The sequence below is a fragment of the Acomys russatus genome, chromosome 18 (assembly GCF_903995435.1).
Source record: "Acomys russatus chromosome 18, mAcoRus1.1, whole genome shotgun sequence".
In the NCBI taxonomy this organism is placed as follows: Eukaryota; Metazoa; Chordata; class Mammalia; order Rodentia; family Muridae; genus Acomys; species Acomys russatus.
This window is the reverse complement of record NC_067154.1, coordinates 21,524,095-21,542,939: the sequence shown is the minus strand read 5'-3', so window position 1 is coordinate 21,542,939 and position 18,845 is coordinate 21,524,095. Positions and strand designations below refer to the sequence as shown.

At 40.0% G+C, this 18,845-nt stretch overlaps 1 protein-coding gene across 1 annotated transcript in view; it reads right to left on the bottom strand.

Annotated features, from left to right (window-relative positions):
• Vwa8 (von Willebrand factor A domain containing 8) overlaps positions 1-18,845 on the bottom strand; it is a 309,886-nt gene that overhangs the window by 217,932 nt on the left and 73,109 nt on the right. Inside the window, exons 11-12 of the mRNA XM_051160869.1 lie at positions 17,231-17,365; positions 17,070-17,147 (exon numbers count right to left, since the gene is read on the bottom strand). Coding sequence (XP_051016826.1) covers positions 17,070-17,147; positions 17,231-17,365 — 213 coding nt within the window. The remainder of the gene's footprint in view (positions 1-17,069; positions 17,148-17,230; positions 17,366-18,845) is intronic.

Here is an 18,845-nt window from a genome sequence, read left to right as displayed (position 1 = left end):
AATTCTAGTTTAGACATCTGCACCAAGTGCTTTATAGAAGACTAGTTTTCAAAGTCAAATCATAAGCAAGATCAAGACATATGCTGGTATGTGACTGCCTGTTTGGCGTCAGCAAAGACATCTAGATTGTGTCCTTTGATCAAACTCTTCATCACCAACATCCCTGCTAGTTGCCGGGTGCAAAAAGCAGCATCTTTGAAAGGATGGTGACTTTCACTTATGCTATACTGCGTACAGCTTCAATCTAGTGCTGTACTTCCTTATTACTGGGGGCATGAAATACTCTTAGAATTGAATGAGATCGTGCCTGGCATTGACAGGAATTTTAAAATAGCTAAAGTGAGTCAACACATAGAAGCAACACACATGTTACTATCATTTGGATATATTACAGAGTGGTTTAACAACAGGGCTATGCTCTGAGAATTGTGTCTTTTAGCAATTTCATTGGGCAAATATCATTCAGTGTGCCTACACGAACTTCTATCAGATAGCCCACCGTACAACTAGGCTGTACGTGACTATATATGTGTACATGTACACCCAGGGCACGTGTTCAATCAACATGAAATGAACAGTCACTTGTTGTCAAGTACTATGAACATAATTGTTTGTTCTGTGTCTCTAATGACAGGAAGCAGAAAAAGGTATGATTGCACCAGCATTACCATAAACACATGTTGCCACGATGTCATGAGTGCTATGATGTCACCAGGCAATATGAATTTAGCTTAATATCTTATGACACCACATAATATTGATGAAAGGGGGATGATCTGGGCTAGCTGATCACTTAAAAGTAATCCAAACTTTCATTTATTCCTTCACCCGAAGCTCTGCATCTAACAGGTTGAGCGCCTATGCACGCAGGCCACTGCTCTAGGTGCCAAGAGCACACGGTCAAAACAATGTAAAAGATAACCTTGCAGCTCGCATTCTAGGGAGCCAGAGGAAAAACAGGCAAGGGACAGAGGGCCAGGAAGGACAAACCACCACATAATGGTCAGTGCTACACAGGAAAAGGTGACATAAAAGCACATGCACTGGTGAGTCCTGGACACTTCTCTAAGGATATTCACATTGATTTAACTGCCAGAGAAAGCATACATCGGAGGGAGGGTGTTCCCGGACAAAGGAACAGAACAGGCTGCGAGCAGGGCTTGACGCAGAAAGAGGGCAGACAGAGGTCAGGGTCTAGAAGCAGCCAGTGAGACTGAAGCATAATGAGTGGAGGGCCCAACCAGGAAAAGGCTGGAGAGGCCAAGGGTCAGGTCAGGCAGAGCAGGAAGTCACAACCCTGGCTGCTGCTAGAACTTAAAATACTAAGTCAGACCTCACCTCCCATCAGTCACCTCACAGTCTCTCTGATGATGTTGCCGGAATTGGGAAGTTTTTCAAAGATCCTGGAGTGGTTTTAATCAGAGGAGAGCTCATAAACCAGAGAAAAAGCCTTTTAAAATTTTTTATTCTAAATACAATGGAAAAGCACTGGCAGTTATAAGCAGGAAATGGCACAGTCTGATTTACATTCTTAGAAGGTCATTAGCTCCGTACTGAATGGTGGGGCAATGCAGTAGATCCTAATTAGATATCTACAAATGGTAAAGCGACATAAATTATATGCTCTTCAAATGCATTTTGCATCAGAGCCTCAGTGGGTCCAGGGCTGGTGCTGAATTACTGGCCATGTCTGTGCTTATAGGATTTTCTGCACAAAGGTGGGAGACTGATCAGTGGTGGTTGGTGGGAGGCAGAAGAAATCTAAGCCTGTGCCACAGCCTCAGCACTCGACAACGTTTCTAGTTGGCTTAATGCATCCCTTTGACACCTTCCTCACAAAACTAAAGCTGCTGTCCCTGAATTTCTGCTTGCATGAAAAGTAGTCCAATGTCCTCATTTTCTGAATTATAAGAAAAGGGAGGAATGTTAGCATACAGGCGCCTGCCTCTAAGTTTCTTAGCAACTTATGACATCATCACCTGCCTCCGGGTGTGCCAGACTATAAAGGGGCCAACTTGCCACTTTGTCTCTCTCTTACTTTGTCTCTTACCCTCTTGCTCTCTCTTACTCTGTCTCCGTCTGGGGCGCCCCTCTCCCTTTCCTTCTCTCCCCACCCTTCTACAGCAAATCCTATATCATACGTGGTGTGTGATGCATATTTAGCAACACTTGCAGAGAATCTGAGTTTAATCTGCAGCATTAACACTGGATGGTACATACCCTAAAACTCCAAGGGGTCCAGGGGATCCGACACTATCTGTGGGCACCCAAATGTATAAGCACACGCACACATACACACATACACGCACACAAATAAAAATATAAAAAAGTAAAGATTTAAATGATATTTTCTGACTACAATGGTACGATACTAACAAACAATAACAAAAGAAATATCGGAAATTAAAACATGGCCATGGGGGCTGGAGGGATGGCTTGGTGATGAAGAGCACTGCTGCTATTCCAGAGGACCTGAGTCTGATTTCCAGAACCCACATGGTGGTTCACAAATGGCTGTAGTTCCAGTTCCAGGGAATTTGACACCCTCGTCTGGCCTCTATGGGCACTATGAAAATAGTGCACAAATATACATGAAAGCAGAATATCAATACACAGAAAATAATAAAGTTTTAAAATCATAAAAATAAAAATCATAAAAAATATGATTGTGAACAGCTAGTACACCAAAGAATCCAACAGAAACTTAAAAAGAAATCCCCTGAGAGAAGAAGAAACACACACATAACTCACTAAAATGTCCAAGTTGCATCCAAGCTGTCCTAGGAGGAACTGAAGTGCCTGCAGGCATGATGGGAGCCTGGGAGAAAATGAAGTGGGGCGTGGAGGTGGGTACGGCCATATGTCACTGAATACATGTACAAAGCTTTTCTAGAATAACTTCTAAGACACAAGAAGGTAAAGCAAAGACCTTAAAGAACCAATTCTAGACTCAGGGAAGTAGAAAGCAAGAACTAAATTCAAACTAGCCAAAGAAAAGAGTTTTTAAGGCTCATGGAAAGAATGAAGGAGAGTAGAAAACAAAAAATAAAAATAAAAATAGAGCCAATGTTGACTATGAAGTTCTGTGAAGTCAAAAATCTGTATCTAACTCCATAAGACCAAAAAAATAATAGTAATTCTGAAACTCAGAATTATAAACAACGTAAGACAATAGTTATTTTTAAAAAATCAGACACTGCCATGCTTATTTTTGTACCCACCCCCAAATTAGTATAAATTAGAAAAAGAGATAAATTTTGGAAATATACAACCTATTATGAAATAGAACCTATGATAGCAAACCAATAATACGTAATCAAATAATGGACCAATAATGAGTTCCAAAAAGTTATTGATGGAGAAAAGCTAAGGATCTATTGGCTAGTAAATGCTTCCAAAGGTTTGAAGTCAGACTTACTATCAAATACTTCTGAAATGCTTTAAGCTGATGACTAGCGGTGTTTCCAGTCTTATTTTATAAGGCCAGCATTTCCCTGACACCACAGGCAGAGAAAAGCAGTAAAAGAATCGAGATTTACAGGCCAGTATCCCTGATGGCAGTGAAGGCAACAGCTTTAATGAAACATTAGCAAGCTAACATTAACACAGCACTAAAAGGATTGTTCAATAAGATCAAAGGCAATTTATTCAAGGTATTTAAGAACAGCCTATCAAAGGCATAATATGCACGATCAATAAAAGTAACACATATTAATAAAAAAAATTTAAATCACATGATCATCCCAACACACACTGATAATCATGGAACAAAACCTTTATTCTTTCATTGACATGACTATCAATAACTAGGTACAGAAGGAATGTGCGTCGGTACACAAGCCTACATCTAGTGTGCTCAGTGGTGAAAAGCTAAATGCTATTCCTCTGTGTTCAGCAAGAATAATAAACGGCATACACAGCTAAAGAAGCACTGGTCTGCTTCTGGATGGCATGATGTGTGTACAGAAAACCCTAAGATTTCACCTCCCCAAACTATTAGAATAAGATCACAGAGGTGACACATTTGAACGCCATACACAAACTCAGCGTTTCTGTTTATTAACAACAATCTATCTGCAACAGTGGCACTTATAACAGCGTCTCAAAAGACCAGTTTGAATAAATCTAAACAACGATGTAAAAGATTAATAAACTGAAACCTGTAAAAATATTCATGAAAGAAATTAGAGACACATATAAAAGCAAAAATGTGTTTATAGATTAGAAGAATTAAGATGTCTGTGCTAGTCAAAGTGACCTGCAGGTGCAAAGCAAGCAATTCCAGGGATACTTTTTACAAAATAAGAGGACAGTCCTAATATTCATATGAAATCAGAAAAGACCAAAGTAGCCAAAACAATCTTGAACAAAACCACAAAGAGCAAAAACAAACACACTATCTGATTTCCAAATACATGACAAGAGTGCGATAAATAAGACAACATAGTACTGCAATAAAAACACAGGTGCCTGGGATCAGACACCTGGAAACAGACCCATTTCTGGCCAGTTAGTCTTCCACAAAGATGCCAAGAACTGCAATGGGAAACAGACAGTCCTGGGGAAATCGTGCATCCACATGCAGGCAGGGGATACTGACGCCCTATCTCACACCACACAGAAAACCAAAATGAACCGAAGATATACATGAAAGACAGGAAACTGTGATGCTATTGGAAGAAATCACTGAGCAAACTGTCTATTTTCTCAAATATTTTTTTAAATGATACCAAAAGCAAAGGCAACTAAAATTAAGTTAGGTAAAAGGAATTGTATCAAACTAAAAAATTCTGTTCAGAAATGGGAACAACAGAGCCAAGAGATGACCTACCAAGAGGAAGAAATATGTTAAAACTACATGTCTTAATAAGGGGTTAGATGCCCCCGATTTATAAGAAATTAAAACCAATACCAAAAGAACATAAATATAAGAAAATAAGCAGTGGACATGAATAGTCATTTTTGCACACTGCAATTGGAAAAGTAAACTAATATAGTTACTACAGAAAAAAATGGAAGCTCCTCAAAGGGACAAAAATAGAACTACCACATGTTTCAACCAATATTCCCACTTCTGGGTATGTACCCAAAGGAAGTGAAATCAGCAACTCAAAATAATTTCTACATCCCATAACCACCAGTTTTATCCATAATAGTCAGAATGTACAACAAACTTACCCACCAAGAGATGAATAAAGAAAATGTGGTACATACACTATAAAATAGTATGTAACCGCTATAAAGAAGAGAATTCTGTCCAGCGCAACAACTGAGATGACATTATGCTAAGTAAAGTAAGTTGCACTCACAGAAACACACATATTACGGCCTGGAAAGATGGCTGAGCAGGCAAGCACACTTTCTCCCAGAGGACAGAGGTTCAATTCCCAGACTCCCACAACAGCTCACAACTGTCTGTAACTCCAGTCACAGGGAATCTAATAGCCTCTTCTGGCATCTACAGGCACCAGGTAGGTACACGGTATACAGGCATATACCCAGACAAACAACCAAACAAATTTTAAAAATGAGAAAATATCTTTTTAAGAAAAAACCCACACATACAATGTGATCTCACTCATAGACAGAGGTTAAAAACATCAAGAGTACAATGGTTGTTGCTAAGGTCGGGGAGATGGGGAAGATGAAAAGTGTTGGTCAGAGGGTGCAAAGTTCCAGCTAGGCAAGACCGTATGTTCTCGGGCTGTGAGGGCAGATAATCATACTTTAAATTACTACGCAAGTAAACCTACGTTTCCACCAAGCAAAAAACAGCTATGTGAGGTAATATATGTTAGCTATAATCATCCCACAGTTTATACATATATTCAGATAAAACAAAAATTGACAATTTCATTGTCAATTAAATCTCAAAGATGGGAAAGATAAAAATAAAGAAATTAAGCAAAATGGCCAACCATATAAACAAGCAGACCTAATTTTTTTCATATGTGTTTCATATATATAAGATTTTACTATTAACTTAGTATCTTTAAAGCCAAACACAAAGCTTGCTACCTCTTAATTATTTTATTCTAAACATGTATGGATGTTTTGCTTGTATTTAAGTCTGTATGCCACAAGCATGCCTGGTGCCTACAGAGGCCAGAAGAGGGCATCAGAGCCCCTGGAACAGGAATTCAGATGGCTGTGAGCTGCCACATGACTTCTAAGAACTGAACCCAGGACCTCTGGAAGAGCAGCAAATGTTCTTAACTGCTAAGCCATCTCTCCAGCCCCAAATCTGAGGAGATTTTTTTAAACGTATGTACACGTGTGTGTTTGTGTTCATTTATGTGCATCATGTGTGTGCAGGAGTCCACAGAGATCAGGAAGCATCACACCCCCCGGAGATGGAGTTACAGGTAGTGGGAGCTGCGTGCCAGGGGTGGCAAGGACCAAACCCGGGGCTTCTCCAAGAGCAATAGATAGACTTAATCACTGTGTCACGTCCCCAGCCTCTTGCTCCATTTTAATGAAAATACTACACAACACAAGCCAGTTGACTCAAAATTAACTTTTATAACATACTATAAAGGTTAAACTTTAAGGTACATCTCTCAATTCCAGAAAACACAGTACGTAAGAGTTTAAAAGATGATTAAGTTACATTATCCAATCTTTCATTTTCAATATACCAACATAACTATATATTATCATATAAATATATGTTACATATGAGATATACTATATATGTATCATGCCATATTAATTATACAAGTGGTTGCAGTGAAGAGCTTCATATAAAATGTTATTTCACCTAATCTTTGAGACTCTCTGTCAAGATGAAAGCCCAAGATGTCATACGTCCCAAAAATGAAGATTAAGGCACTCTGGAAATAGACTTAACTAGAAAATGGCCATCAATGTATGGAAATTATATTCTTTTATTCTACTGTTTTGTATATTAAAAACCAGCAAGTACAAAACCAGAACATACTGACAACCCAGGTATGAGGCGCAGACACCAGCATTCTAACGTGAGTCAGGCCACTGTGGAGAGCGGGCCCTGTCTAGCACTGGTACTTGTGAAGTCTCAGCCCAGTCACTTTTTATCTCACAGGGAGCCTGGCTGCTGCCTGTGGCTTTTAAAGATGCACAGTCTAGAGGGAAAGAAAATGAACTAATCATCTATTTTCTGTTCTACAAACTTTGAGCCTAATTTTCTTATCCACACTTTCAGAGACATGAAAGAGCACTTTACTGCCTTAGCTCTCAACAACTAGTGGGCTAACTCCTGGTAAATAGCTTCTACCACTTCAGAGAAATTTTAAAAATTATTAAACCTTGCAAAACCATTGTTCAAAATGTAATACAATTGTAGTATTTGGACTGAAATTACTCTGTCTTAACACTGGGTGGCTTGCCTTGTCCTAGCATGAATGTGTTAGTTCCTAGAAGTCAGCCGATCGAAATCAGTCTGCTTCTCTCATTAGTGAAGGCTGGCCAGTGGACACTTGCTGAGAAGAGTGACAGTAACTGTGGCATGACCACACCTGTCTATCTGGTGCACCAAACCAGATGCTCTTCTACTTAGAGCTGTCACATTGCCTCACTCTCGGGGGGAATCTATTCTTCAGCAAAGTGGACTCTGCATGCCACACACTGGTTCTCAGTTCGGTTCTGCCAAACATCCTCACTTTATAACTATATTCTGTACCACCTGCTTTATAGCTTTCTAAAAGCCAAGATGCCTGCAATGTGCCTTACGCATTCTTTCAAAGGAAAAAATTCAAAACAATGCCTAACTTATATGTTTGTAAAAAAACAAAATAATTTGGTAAAATACATCCTTCAACAAATATATGGACTCAACTCTCTCCCAAAACATGATGATAAAGCAGATACTTGCAGCTAAGTATGAACATGGACACTATAAAGATTGACACATGTGTGCTATGTTTGTAAGTCAAATATTTGGTACAGTAACAGTCTCAGTGATGCGCCACATTTCAAAATAGTCAATGTGTATGGTGGTTTGAATGACAATGCCCCCAACAGGCTCATACAGTGCTTAGTCATCAGGGAAAAGAGCTGTTTGAAAGAGATTAGAAGGATTAGGAAGTGTGCCCTTGTTGGAGAAGGAACATCATTGGGGATGGGCTTTGAGGTTTCAAAAGCCCAGGCCAAACCCAGTCATTCTTTCTCTCTCTGCCAGCGCCCTGTGGTCAGTATCCAAAGCTCTCAGCTACTCCGCCTCCTGCCATAATGATAATGAATAACCCTCTGAAACCATAAGCAAGTTCCCAGTTAGACACTTTAATTTGTAAGAGTTACTTTGGTCATGGTGTCTCCTCACAGGAATAAAACAGCAACTAAGACAACATAGTAGGCAAAATGTTCTAGCTTGTTTTCTAATTTACCATGACTAAGCCCAGCTTGGGGAGGAAAGGGTTTACTTCATCTTACACATCCCAGGTCACAGGGCAACATTAAGGAGGTTAGCACAGGAATTAAAGCAAAGGCCACGGAGGACCACTCGCTCAATTTGGATATATCCCAGAACCAGCTGCCCAGGAGTTGCATCGCACAGGGCAGACTGGACCTCCCCACACCCATTGTTAACCAAGAAAATGCCGGCACAGAGAAGAAAGAATCTGGGGCCCTCTTCTTTACAAGGAAATTGATATAGAGCCTGTCAAAAAGACAGTTCAATTTCTCCATAATTTGAAATATAGTAAAGATGTTTATAAACCAGGACTAAAACATAAAACACTAAGATTTGACTAAGGAAAATATCGACAAATATAACAACCACTTTGTTTTTAACCTTTACATGTTAAAAAAATGATAAAATCAAAAGACAAATGAAAAATCAAGATAAAAATATAAAAAGCCACTACATCTAATACATTAAAATTTCAAAAATTGGGGCTAGAGAGATGGCTCAGCTGTTAAGAGTTCTGGCCGCTCTCCCAGAAGAGCTGGGTTCAGTCCCCAGGGCCCACACTGTGGCTCACAACCACCTGAACTCCAGTTCCAAGAACTCTGACACTCTCAATGGCCTCCACACACACTGCATGTAGTATACTTACATCCATGCAAACAAAACATTTATACTCCTAAAATAAAAATAAATCTTTTGTTAAGGTTTAGGCTTATTTTTTAAAATGAAAAACTTGATACAGAAAATAGCCAAAAGAAAGTAATCAATGAATTATAAAGAAGCGATCAAATGGCCCTTAAAATGAGATTATTTATTAACAACTGTATCTTAATAAAGCTTTTACATAAAAAAGAAAATATTCAACTTGTGTTCTATGAAAATTAAAGCTGCACTAAGATGCATTTCTGACTGTCAACTTGGCAAGTGCTGAGCATTCCAACGTTCTCTGGTCTGGTGCTGCTGGTGAGATGTCAACTGACCATAGAGATGGTGGGTCGTCACTTGCTCCTACTCAGCACTCCACACTGGGTCAGACCTCTGAAATGTTTCCATTAATTATGAAAACAAATCGACTCTTTACTCCATATTCATTTGTCTATCCCAAAGGATCAATGAACTTTATTAAAAATATGAAAGTGAAAGCAGAGTTTTATGCTTGATCTCAGGAGCTTAATTTCTACCATGAAAATCTCTTGATTAGCGATTAGCACACTCCACAGATGTCAATTCAGTGCTCAGCTCAGGCTCTGACAGTTCACAGAGAGCAGCAATGCAGTGAGAAAGAAGGGAGGTCAACACAGGTGACAACACTTCCATCCCTTCCCAGATTCTCCCTTCCAGCAACTGCTCTGTCCCATATACTTCCTCTGAAGATTAATGAATAGAACTAGGAAGAGTCTTCAGAACAGCTGACTGCTTTGCTCATCTCTAAAACAAGTTTCTCAGTAAGCAAAGCATATGCACAGTATAGGCCAATACTCACTGGGAGAAACCTACGTGAGTACCTTCAGTTATGATCTCAGCAATTGCTAACATGACTAAATGACACTGTCAAGAGGTTGGCTTTGTAAGTCAGTTAGGATTGACTAATCCTAACGAAGATGTCTTAGTTAGGATTTCTACTGCCTTGACACCATAGCCAAAATAAAGGTGAGGAGAAAAGGGTTTCATTCATCATCCAGGGAAGTCAGGAAAGGAACTCAAAGTAGGAACCTGGAGGCGGGAGCTGAGACAGAGTCCATGGTGGAGTGCTACCTCATGGCCTACTCTGCCTACTTTCTTATAGAACCCAGGACCACCAGGCCAGGAATACCACTGCCTAGAGTGGGCTGGGTACTCCCACATCTACCACCAATCAAGAAAATGCCCCCCCCCCAAAACTTACCTATAGGCCAAACTGAAGGCAGGGCACTTTCTCAATTATGTTTCCCTGTGCAAAACTACTTTAGCTTATGTCAAATTGATATGAAACTAACCAGCACAACTGACCCCTTATCAACTTGAGACATAAACACAGCACAGCTAAGCCAAAATCTTTTTCTTTTTTTGTTCATTCCCAAGATATCAGAGTATTACTATCACAATAAAATATTCCAACTTCTAAAATCCAATGGTCTTTAGAAGTTCAGTCTCTCTAAAATATCCAAAGTCTCTTCCAATGTTCAAAGCCTCTCCTCAAAAGAAAAAGTCTCTAAAATATCCAAAGTTTCTCTGAAATCTCTAAAATATTCAATCTCTCAGAAACTTCAAAGTTTGTATAAAACTCCAAAATCTTCAAAGTTGAAAATCTCTCACCTGTGGGCTCCTACAAAATTAAAAATAAGTTAAGTATTTTGTTCCTCAAAATGGGAAGAACCAGGGCACAGTCACAATCAGACCAAAGGCGGGGGGGGGGGAAGCTCAGTGCTCCTTGTCTTCTTGTGGGACTCCTAACAGTGGGAGCAGGGGCTCCCTGACTCTGTTGCCTGCCTTTGGGACCCTTTCCTCCCACTTGGTTGCCTTGTATAGAGGAGGGGCCTAGTCTTACTGCAACTTGATATGCCATGGCTGGTTGGTATCTGAAGAGTAATGGAGGAGTAGATGTGCAAGGGAGGGGTTGGAAGTGTGGGGGTGGGACTGGGAGAAGGTGAGGAAGGGGAATCACAGTAGGGATTCAAAATAAACACTTTTTAAAAAAGGTCAGTATTTGACATCTGAGACCCACTCAGGATCCTTTAGACTTCAAAGGGGCCTGGAACAGCTCCATTTTTTCCAACACAGCTTGTCTCCTAGGCTCAGGATGGCTCCCCTCCACAGCTGCAGTTGTCCTTGGTGGTCATCTCATGGTATTGGCAACTCTAAGATGCTGGGGTGTCTGCTCTAACTGGGCACTAACTTCACCAAAAACCCCTTGGAGACTTTAACATTTGCCACATGGTGCCATGCCTGAGCCTCTCTCCATAATCCTTTCATGCCTTCAAAACCAGTATTACCTGGAAGCTTACTTGTTACCAAGTTTGGCTGCCATGAGGGACATACAACCCTGTGACCCTCTGAAGCACAGCTGCTGTGTGAAGACACTGAGGACACCCTCCTAGATTTATGGTCCTCAATGATGCTGATCTCTTCCTAATCATTGAAAATGTCTCAGCAGCAGCAAACCAGCATCAACTACACCAATAAAACAAAGGTTTTGCTTCAGTGGTACGCTGCTGTTAATCACAGTCCCAGCTGCCCAGAGCCACAGATATTGTTTCTTTGTTTCTTTGCTTGCTTGTTCCTTTGTTGAGATGGGTTTCTCTATGTAGCCTTGGCTGTCCTGAAATTCACTCTTAGACAAGGCTGGCCTCAAACTCAGAGATCCACCTGTCTCTGCCTCCCGAGTACTGGGTTTAAAGGTGCATGCCACCCTGCCGCCACCGCCGCTGCCCAGAAAGCCATAGATTTTTGTTCAAAATATTCAACTACCCTAATGAGCATTAAAGAATTCTCCAAAGTTTCCTCTGAAATTTCACAAGCCAAGCCTCCAAAGTCTGCACTGCTGTTAATATACTTATCTTCCAAGCTCCTGACAACAGCCCACTGCACTCTGAGCACTTGATAGACAGCTTTTCTAATCCAAGATTCAAATGCCACCACAATCCTCCCCAAAACACATTTAGGCCTGTCACATCAACATCCCATTATCCAGATAACAATTTCTTAATTAGGGTTTCTATAGCTGTGACAAAACACCATGACCAAAATCAACTTCAGGAAGTAAAGGTTTCTTTTCTCTTACATCTTGTAGTCCATCATCTAGGAAAGTCTGGGCAGGACCTGCAGGAAGTAACCTGGAGGCAAGAACTAATGCAGAGGTCATGGAGTGCCATTTACTGGCTTGCTCGTTATGGCTTGCTCAGCCTGCTTTCTTATAGTACACAGGACCACAGTGCAGGATGCCACCACACGTATTACCCACCAACTGAGGAAATGCATCACAGGCTTCCTTCTCCTATGTCAGTATAGGGGGTGGGGTTTCAATTGACATTGCCTCCTATAAAATGACTCTAGCTTGTGTCAAATTGATATGAAACCAGCACAAGAAATGTATTAAGAAACAGAACAGCCACTATCAACTTTAAAAGTTGCACCTTCCTACTCATCAATAAACTGAACTGAAAAGCAAATAACATTAATATCATATTTTTTTTAAAGATTTATTTATTTTATTTATTGCATATGAGTGCTCTTTATCTGCAGAAAAGGGCATCAGATCACATTATAGATGGTTGTGAGCCACCATGTGGTTGCTGGGAATTGAACTCAGGACGTTTGGAAGAGCAGGCAGCGCTCTTAACCACTGAGGAATCTCTCCAGCCCCTAATACCATATTTTTATGACATTACTGTCACTCTCCAAAAATATACAAGAAATGTGTCCTCAGATTCTAAAGCTTATTTTTTCACATGTAAAGGTAATACCTCAATAACAGTGGTTTTCTAGTATACTAAAGAAACGTAAGTTATTAGGAGTTATACATGTAATGTAATGCTTGGCTCTGTTTCCAACGGACAGAACGATAAAACAAATACAAGTTTCACAATTTAGATGGAAAGTATAAAACTAGGAGTGAAAACTTGCTGCAGAAAACTGACACAGAAAGCACTGTTTGGAAAAACCCATGTGGTCTTTAAAGTATTTCCAGCTTTATTAGAACAATAGTTTTATTTTCAAGTTAAAAAGTGTTGACACTTTTATAAAGACTACTAAGTTTGAAAGACTAAGTGCCAGAGGACCAGGAGTTTGCTGTGAGTCTATCTCCCAGGAATATCAGACACCACACACAGTCTCACCAACATGACAGCCCAAATGTGAGCTGAACAAGATGACTACAGACATGCTGAAGTGGACAAGAGAGCCCATGAGGTCTCAACCCTAAACGACTAAGGAAAGCTGAGAGAGGGAGACATGCGCTTCCCCAGGGAGGAGCACAGCCATCAGCTATCCAATATCAAACGGTCAGGCCGAAAACATTAAAAATTGATGCTGTAACGAACTGAAGTTATATTCATAAATATGGATGTGTATAAGCATATACACATAGGGTTTGAAAGAAGAAAGGAGAAGAGGAAAATAATCTCAAAAAATAAAAATAATTTTTAAAAGTGAGAAGAGATCAGTCTTCCTAAAAAGGTCTTGTGATACCTGGGAAGGCAAAGTATTCTAATATTTAAAATCATGTAGCAAAGTATATCAATTAACTGTTTTCCCTTGGTATTTGATAGGAATCATTTTTATTGTAAATTTATTAGCGCGGTGATGAGGTGATAAAGTGCCATTCTCAAATTGTCTCTGTGATAGTTGTGAACAGAAGAACAAGCACACTGAAGCAGCACACAGTTATCTCTATTCATGTTAATCTCTTCACCTTAGCTCATTCTTCAAAACTTTAAGACACAGAAACAGAAACCTATCCTAAAACTTACATGAAATCTCGAGGGACCCTGAATAATCAAATGGCCAAGGAAAGAAATAGTAGGTAAAGTGCTCATAGTTCTTCATTTCCAAACTCATGCTGTAACTGCAAGTAACCAAGCAGGATGGCAGCAGGGCTTGGCGAGGTACACAGACCAGGCTATGAACAGAGATTCTGGAAGGAAAGCCATGTGTACATGATTAATTGACCCTAAACAAAAATGCTACAACTATTCAATGAAGGGAAAACAGGCCTTTTAAATATTGGTGCTGAAAAATGCAGTACTACCTGGAAAAGATTAAAGTTGTACCTTATATGATACTTTAAAAAAATCAAAATGAATTAAGAGACCCAAATTTAAAACCTAAAATAGCAAAATTCTTAGGGAAAAAAATGGGAAAATTCACATCACTGGACCTGGCAGTTTTTTATTGACTATAACACTGGAAACATAAGCAGTAAAAGAAAATGATAATTGAACTTGAGTATAACCAAAGACTGCTGTGCATGAAAGAACACAATCAAGAAGGTTAAAAAACAAAAAACATCCACAGCATGAGAAAACCATCTGCCAGTCAGATTTGAAAATAGGTAATAGGTTCTATATCCAGAATGTATAAAGAATTCCTATAGTTCAATAAGCCTCATTAAAATATGTCCAGGTCCTGGTGGGAGAAAGGATAATGTGGGGCATCTCAGGAGGCTGGGAGAGCCAGTCAGCCCACAAAGTGCAAAGCTAACTGTGGCCAGCAGAGGCTACCTGTGTGCAAATGTGGAAAGCTACCAAAAAACGACAGTTCACATGGTTGCCAGCACAGACTACACAACAGCATACACCACTGCAAAAGGCTGCTAAGAGGCTCAGTGGGCAAGTACTTGCAGTGTAATCATGAAAAGACTGAGTTCAACTCCCAGCAATCATGTAAAACCCCAGGCCTGGTACCATAAGCTGTAACCACACTGGTAAGGGAGGAGACAAGAGGGGCCTCACTAGCCAGTTCAGTAAATGAGGCTTCTCTATAAAGGTGAGACTGAAGATGTCATGGACATCTAGTCTCCTTCAGCACATATGTGCATACACATATATACACACACATGATGCACACATACATATACCAATGAACACTTATGTACACACTCATATGAACATGTACATACACTACAGAAAAATACAAACAACAAAAACACTACAGTGTGAAGCATCAAAAGAGACTTGACCAAGCAGAAGGAAATGAAGGACAGGCGTAGGGAAATACACTTGTACAGTGATAAGGAAAAATTAATAACAATGAGCAAGACCACAACCATGCACGAACTCTGAGTTAAGATCAAGATTCCAAACCTAAAAGTCCACCAATCTGAAGAAGAAGCTGAAATAAACTCTAAAGGATAAAGAATCGGTCCAATAAAATTATAGCAAAAAATTTCCCAAAACTTCCAAAGACATTCTTCACAGAACTAGAGAAAGGAGCCCTACAATTCATGTGGAGGCACAAAATATCACCAAGAGCTAAAGCAACCCTAGGCAGAAAGCAGTGCTGACGGTACCACAAGTGCTGACCCCGGATTACACTGCACAGCCACAGTAACAAAGCCAGCACGTCACTGCATACTCAGAAAGACACAGAGACTGGCACATCCAGAAGGACACCTACATGGCTAAAGCCACCTGATTCCTGATTTAAAAAAAAAAAAAAAAAAGTCAGACACCAGAGCAAAGACGGCCCTTCATAAATAATACTGGGGAAATTAGATCCCTCGTAGGAGAATTAAATCAGATTGGCATCTCTCACCCTTCACAAAAATTAATTCAAAATGGGTCAAATATTTAATATAGTACCTGAAACACTGAAACTTCTAGGGAAAGATAGGTAAAAAAAAAATTCAAGAATACCCAAAGCAAGAACTTTCAAATAAAGACTCTGTTAGCACAGGAAATGATCCTTAGAACTAACAAATGCAATCACATGAAATTAAAAGAAATAAACCCTGGAGATAAAGGACAGCATGCTGAGTGGGGGATGGGAGCCTTTCCAAGTACACACCAGGCAGGGTATCAGTATCTAGAATATATGAAGAAGAGCAAAAAATCACATCAAAAGCTATCTACTCAATAAGTAGGCTAATGAATTCAACAGACAGGTCTCAAAATATGGAATACAAAAAGCAAACAAATACTTGAAAAGTGTTCAACATTTTTAGCCATCAGACAAATGAAAATTAAAACTGCTTTGCAATTCCACGTCACCCTAATAGGAATGGATGTTCTCAAGAACACTAGTAAAGACAAATGTTGTCAAGGTGGTGGGAAACCCCCTCCTCGCTGCTACTGCTGGGATGGAAACTAGTCCAACCACAGCTGTACTCAGCATGGAGCCTCCTCTAAAAACTGAAAATATCTACATTCTTTTTGAAGTGGGGTTTCTCATGTCTAGTACTGGGGTTTTAGTCTATGGTTCTTATAGGGAACACTGTCAGCCCAAGTGGCTTAATTTCCTTTAAGATACATGTAATATTATAAATGTGCATTGTGTAAAAGTATATATGTGTTTATGTAGACCTAAAAAGGGATCTACTACTGCCACTTTGCTAGACTGTAACAATCCCTTACCACATTCTAAATTTTATTTTTATAGCCAAATAGGTCACCCCTCGTCAAAGGAGCATCTCTTTACAGCAAATGGAGACTACCACAGAAAATCACAGCAGGACACAGACTGTGGGGAGCCCCGTCCCAGTGGGCATATCTCTATCACAGCGCCTGCATCCTTGGCTCAGAGAACACTGAGGAAGAAGGGAGAGAAAGACTGTAAGAGCCAGACTAAGAGGAAGTCAGCAACAGTCTCTTCTAGAAAGAGCTGCATAAATAAGACACAACAATGCCAGTATCAATGGACATGTGGCGTGGAAGCGGGAACACACACCTAGACAAGCGCGCCAGGCCATGTCCAGGAGACAGCATTCAAGTCAGAGACTTACTCAGTAGCTTTAGGTTTCCAAAATACTAAAAATATATTCAGGATGTGCAGCAGGTGCATGCCCATAAAATGATCTCCACTGAAAAGTAGATCCTGGTGTGGTATATATGTCAGATGGTCTAGAATGCACTATCAAACCCCACAAACAAACATAATTACTTTCTAATTTGAATGCTGTATGACCTATATCAAAAGCTCAACAGGTCAGAAGCACTGCCGGGCTAAACGTGCTTGTTTCCAGGACAAGCCTGAGAAAGTGATGGCGTACCTGATACAGCATGATGGGTTCAATGTGGTATCCTAAGATGTCGGCAAAGTTCTTAGCGATGACTGTCTTCCCACAGCCCTACAAACAGAACATCACCACGTCAGGCGTGAGCCCACTCAGAGCTGCGCAGCGAGTGCTTACGATGAAGCTGCCACTCTTACCTTTCCTCCAATTAAGCATATGTCCTTCACCATATGAGACTGCATCATTTCAGCCAGCAGCTGCTTGTGACTCGGGGTCTGAATGAAACGGTCGGGTGTACAAGGCTGATTTGTTGCTCTACTTCCAGCTGGTACCTGTCATTTTAAAAAAGTAAATATATATATATATATATATACACACACACACACACACACACACACACACACACACACATACACACACACACATACACACACACACACACACATATATGGTTTTTTCTCAAAATATTGAGTAATAGGAGCATATAATTTCCACTTGAAAGTCCATTATCAATGTCTTACTTAATTCAACTCTACATAATTGCTTTTCCATTCCAATGTGATGGTCGCCATTAGTCAACCCTCTAAGTGAAGTCCCATACCATCAGGTATGTTCAGACATGTCATTTTCATGTTCTTTCTAACTTGTCACTAAAACAATAACTAGTGAGCATGACATTATCTTTTCTTGACCTCAGTTCTAGGTACGAAATTCAAAGTCACCACACACTAGTCCGACCAATGACTTCCCCTTCCTACCCAGATTCTCACCACTCTTCTTACTTACTTCTAAAGTAATGTGCCTGTGTAAACCTTTCTCCCGCCCACCTACTTCTGCTTTCTGGTTTTTCTTTTCCCGCAGATTTATTGGGCTTTGGGCCTTGACTGTTCTATTCTTCTCTGGGGGCATTTAGATTTCTTTTTCACTTATGTGTATGCATGCCTGTGTGAGTCTATGCCACATGTGTGGGGTACCTGCAGAGAGCACAAGAGAATGTCTAATCCCCTGCAGCTGGGATCCCAGGTGCCTGTGAGCCTCCTGACATGGGTAACGGGAACTGAACTCGGTCCTCTGAAACAGCAGCAAGTGCTCTGAACTGCTGAGCTATCTCTTCTGGCCTCTGAGGGGTGTTTTGAAATTAAATTTATTTTTAACTCCTACATAAACTTAAAAACCATATGTATAAGCAGGTTACTATGTGATGTTTTGATATTATGTATAAGTTGGGTAATGTTTAGATAAAGTTGTCTGGTACTTACATAAAAAGCTAACTGAAGAGGGCAGGAGGCAATGAGTTTGCAGGGTCTATACCAAGAGGACCTGACTTAAACATTATAGTGTATATACACATAACATAGATTAAGTCTACCTCCTGCAACACTTTTCATTTCTTCTGGTTTGGTTTTGCTTTCTCTTTTTTTCAGGCTAGTCTCCCTATATCTAGTACATAAGAATCTAGTATACAAAAAAATAAAAATAAAAAATAAAAAAAGCTAGAATACAAAAAAACTTGATAAATCTAATTACAGACAGCCTGGATCATGATAGGACACTGCTATTTAGTTCAGTGAATAAATAAGTACATCTACATAAATAAATATGAATATCCATATTAAAACAAATTAGTATAGTAGATTTTGCTTGGCCCCACATAAGAAGGCAAGTGTTTGTTCTTTCCTACTGTCCAATACTCAGCATTTCAAGCTGTGTTTCCTGGCTTCCTAAAATCATGAGAGCAATGGTCAGAAGCAAAGGACGAAGCAGATACAGCAGCTGGAGCCCTAGGACAAACACCATCCCTCTCTAGACACT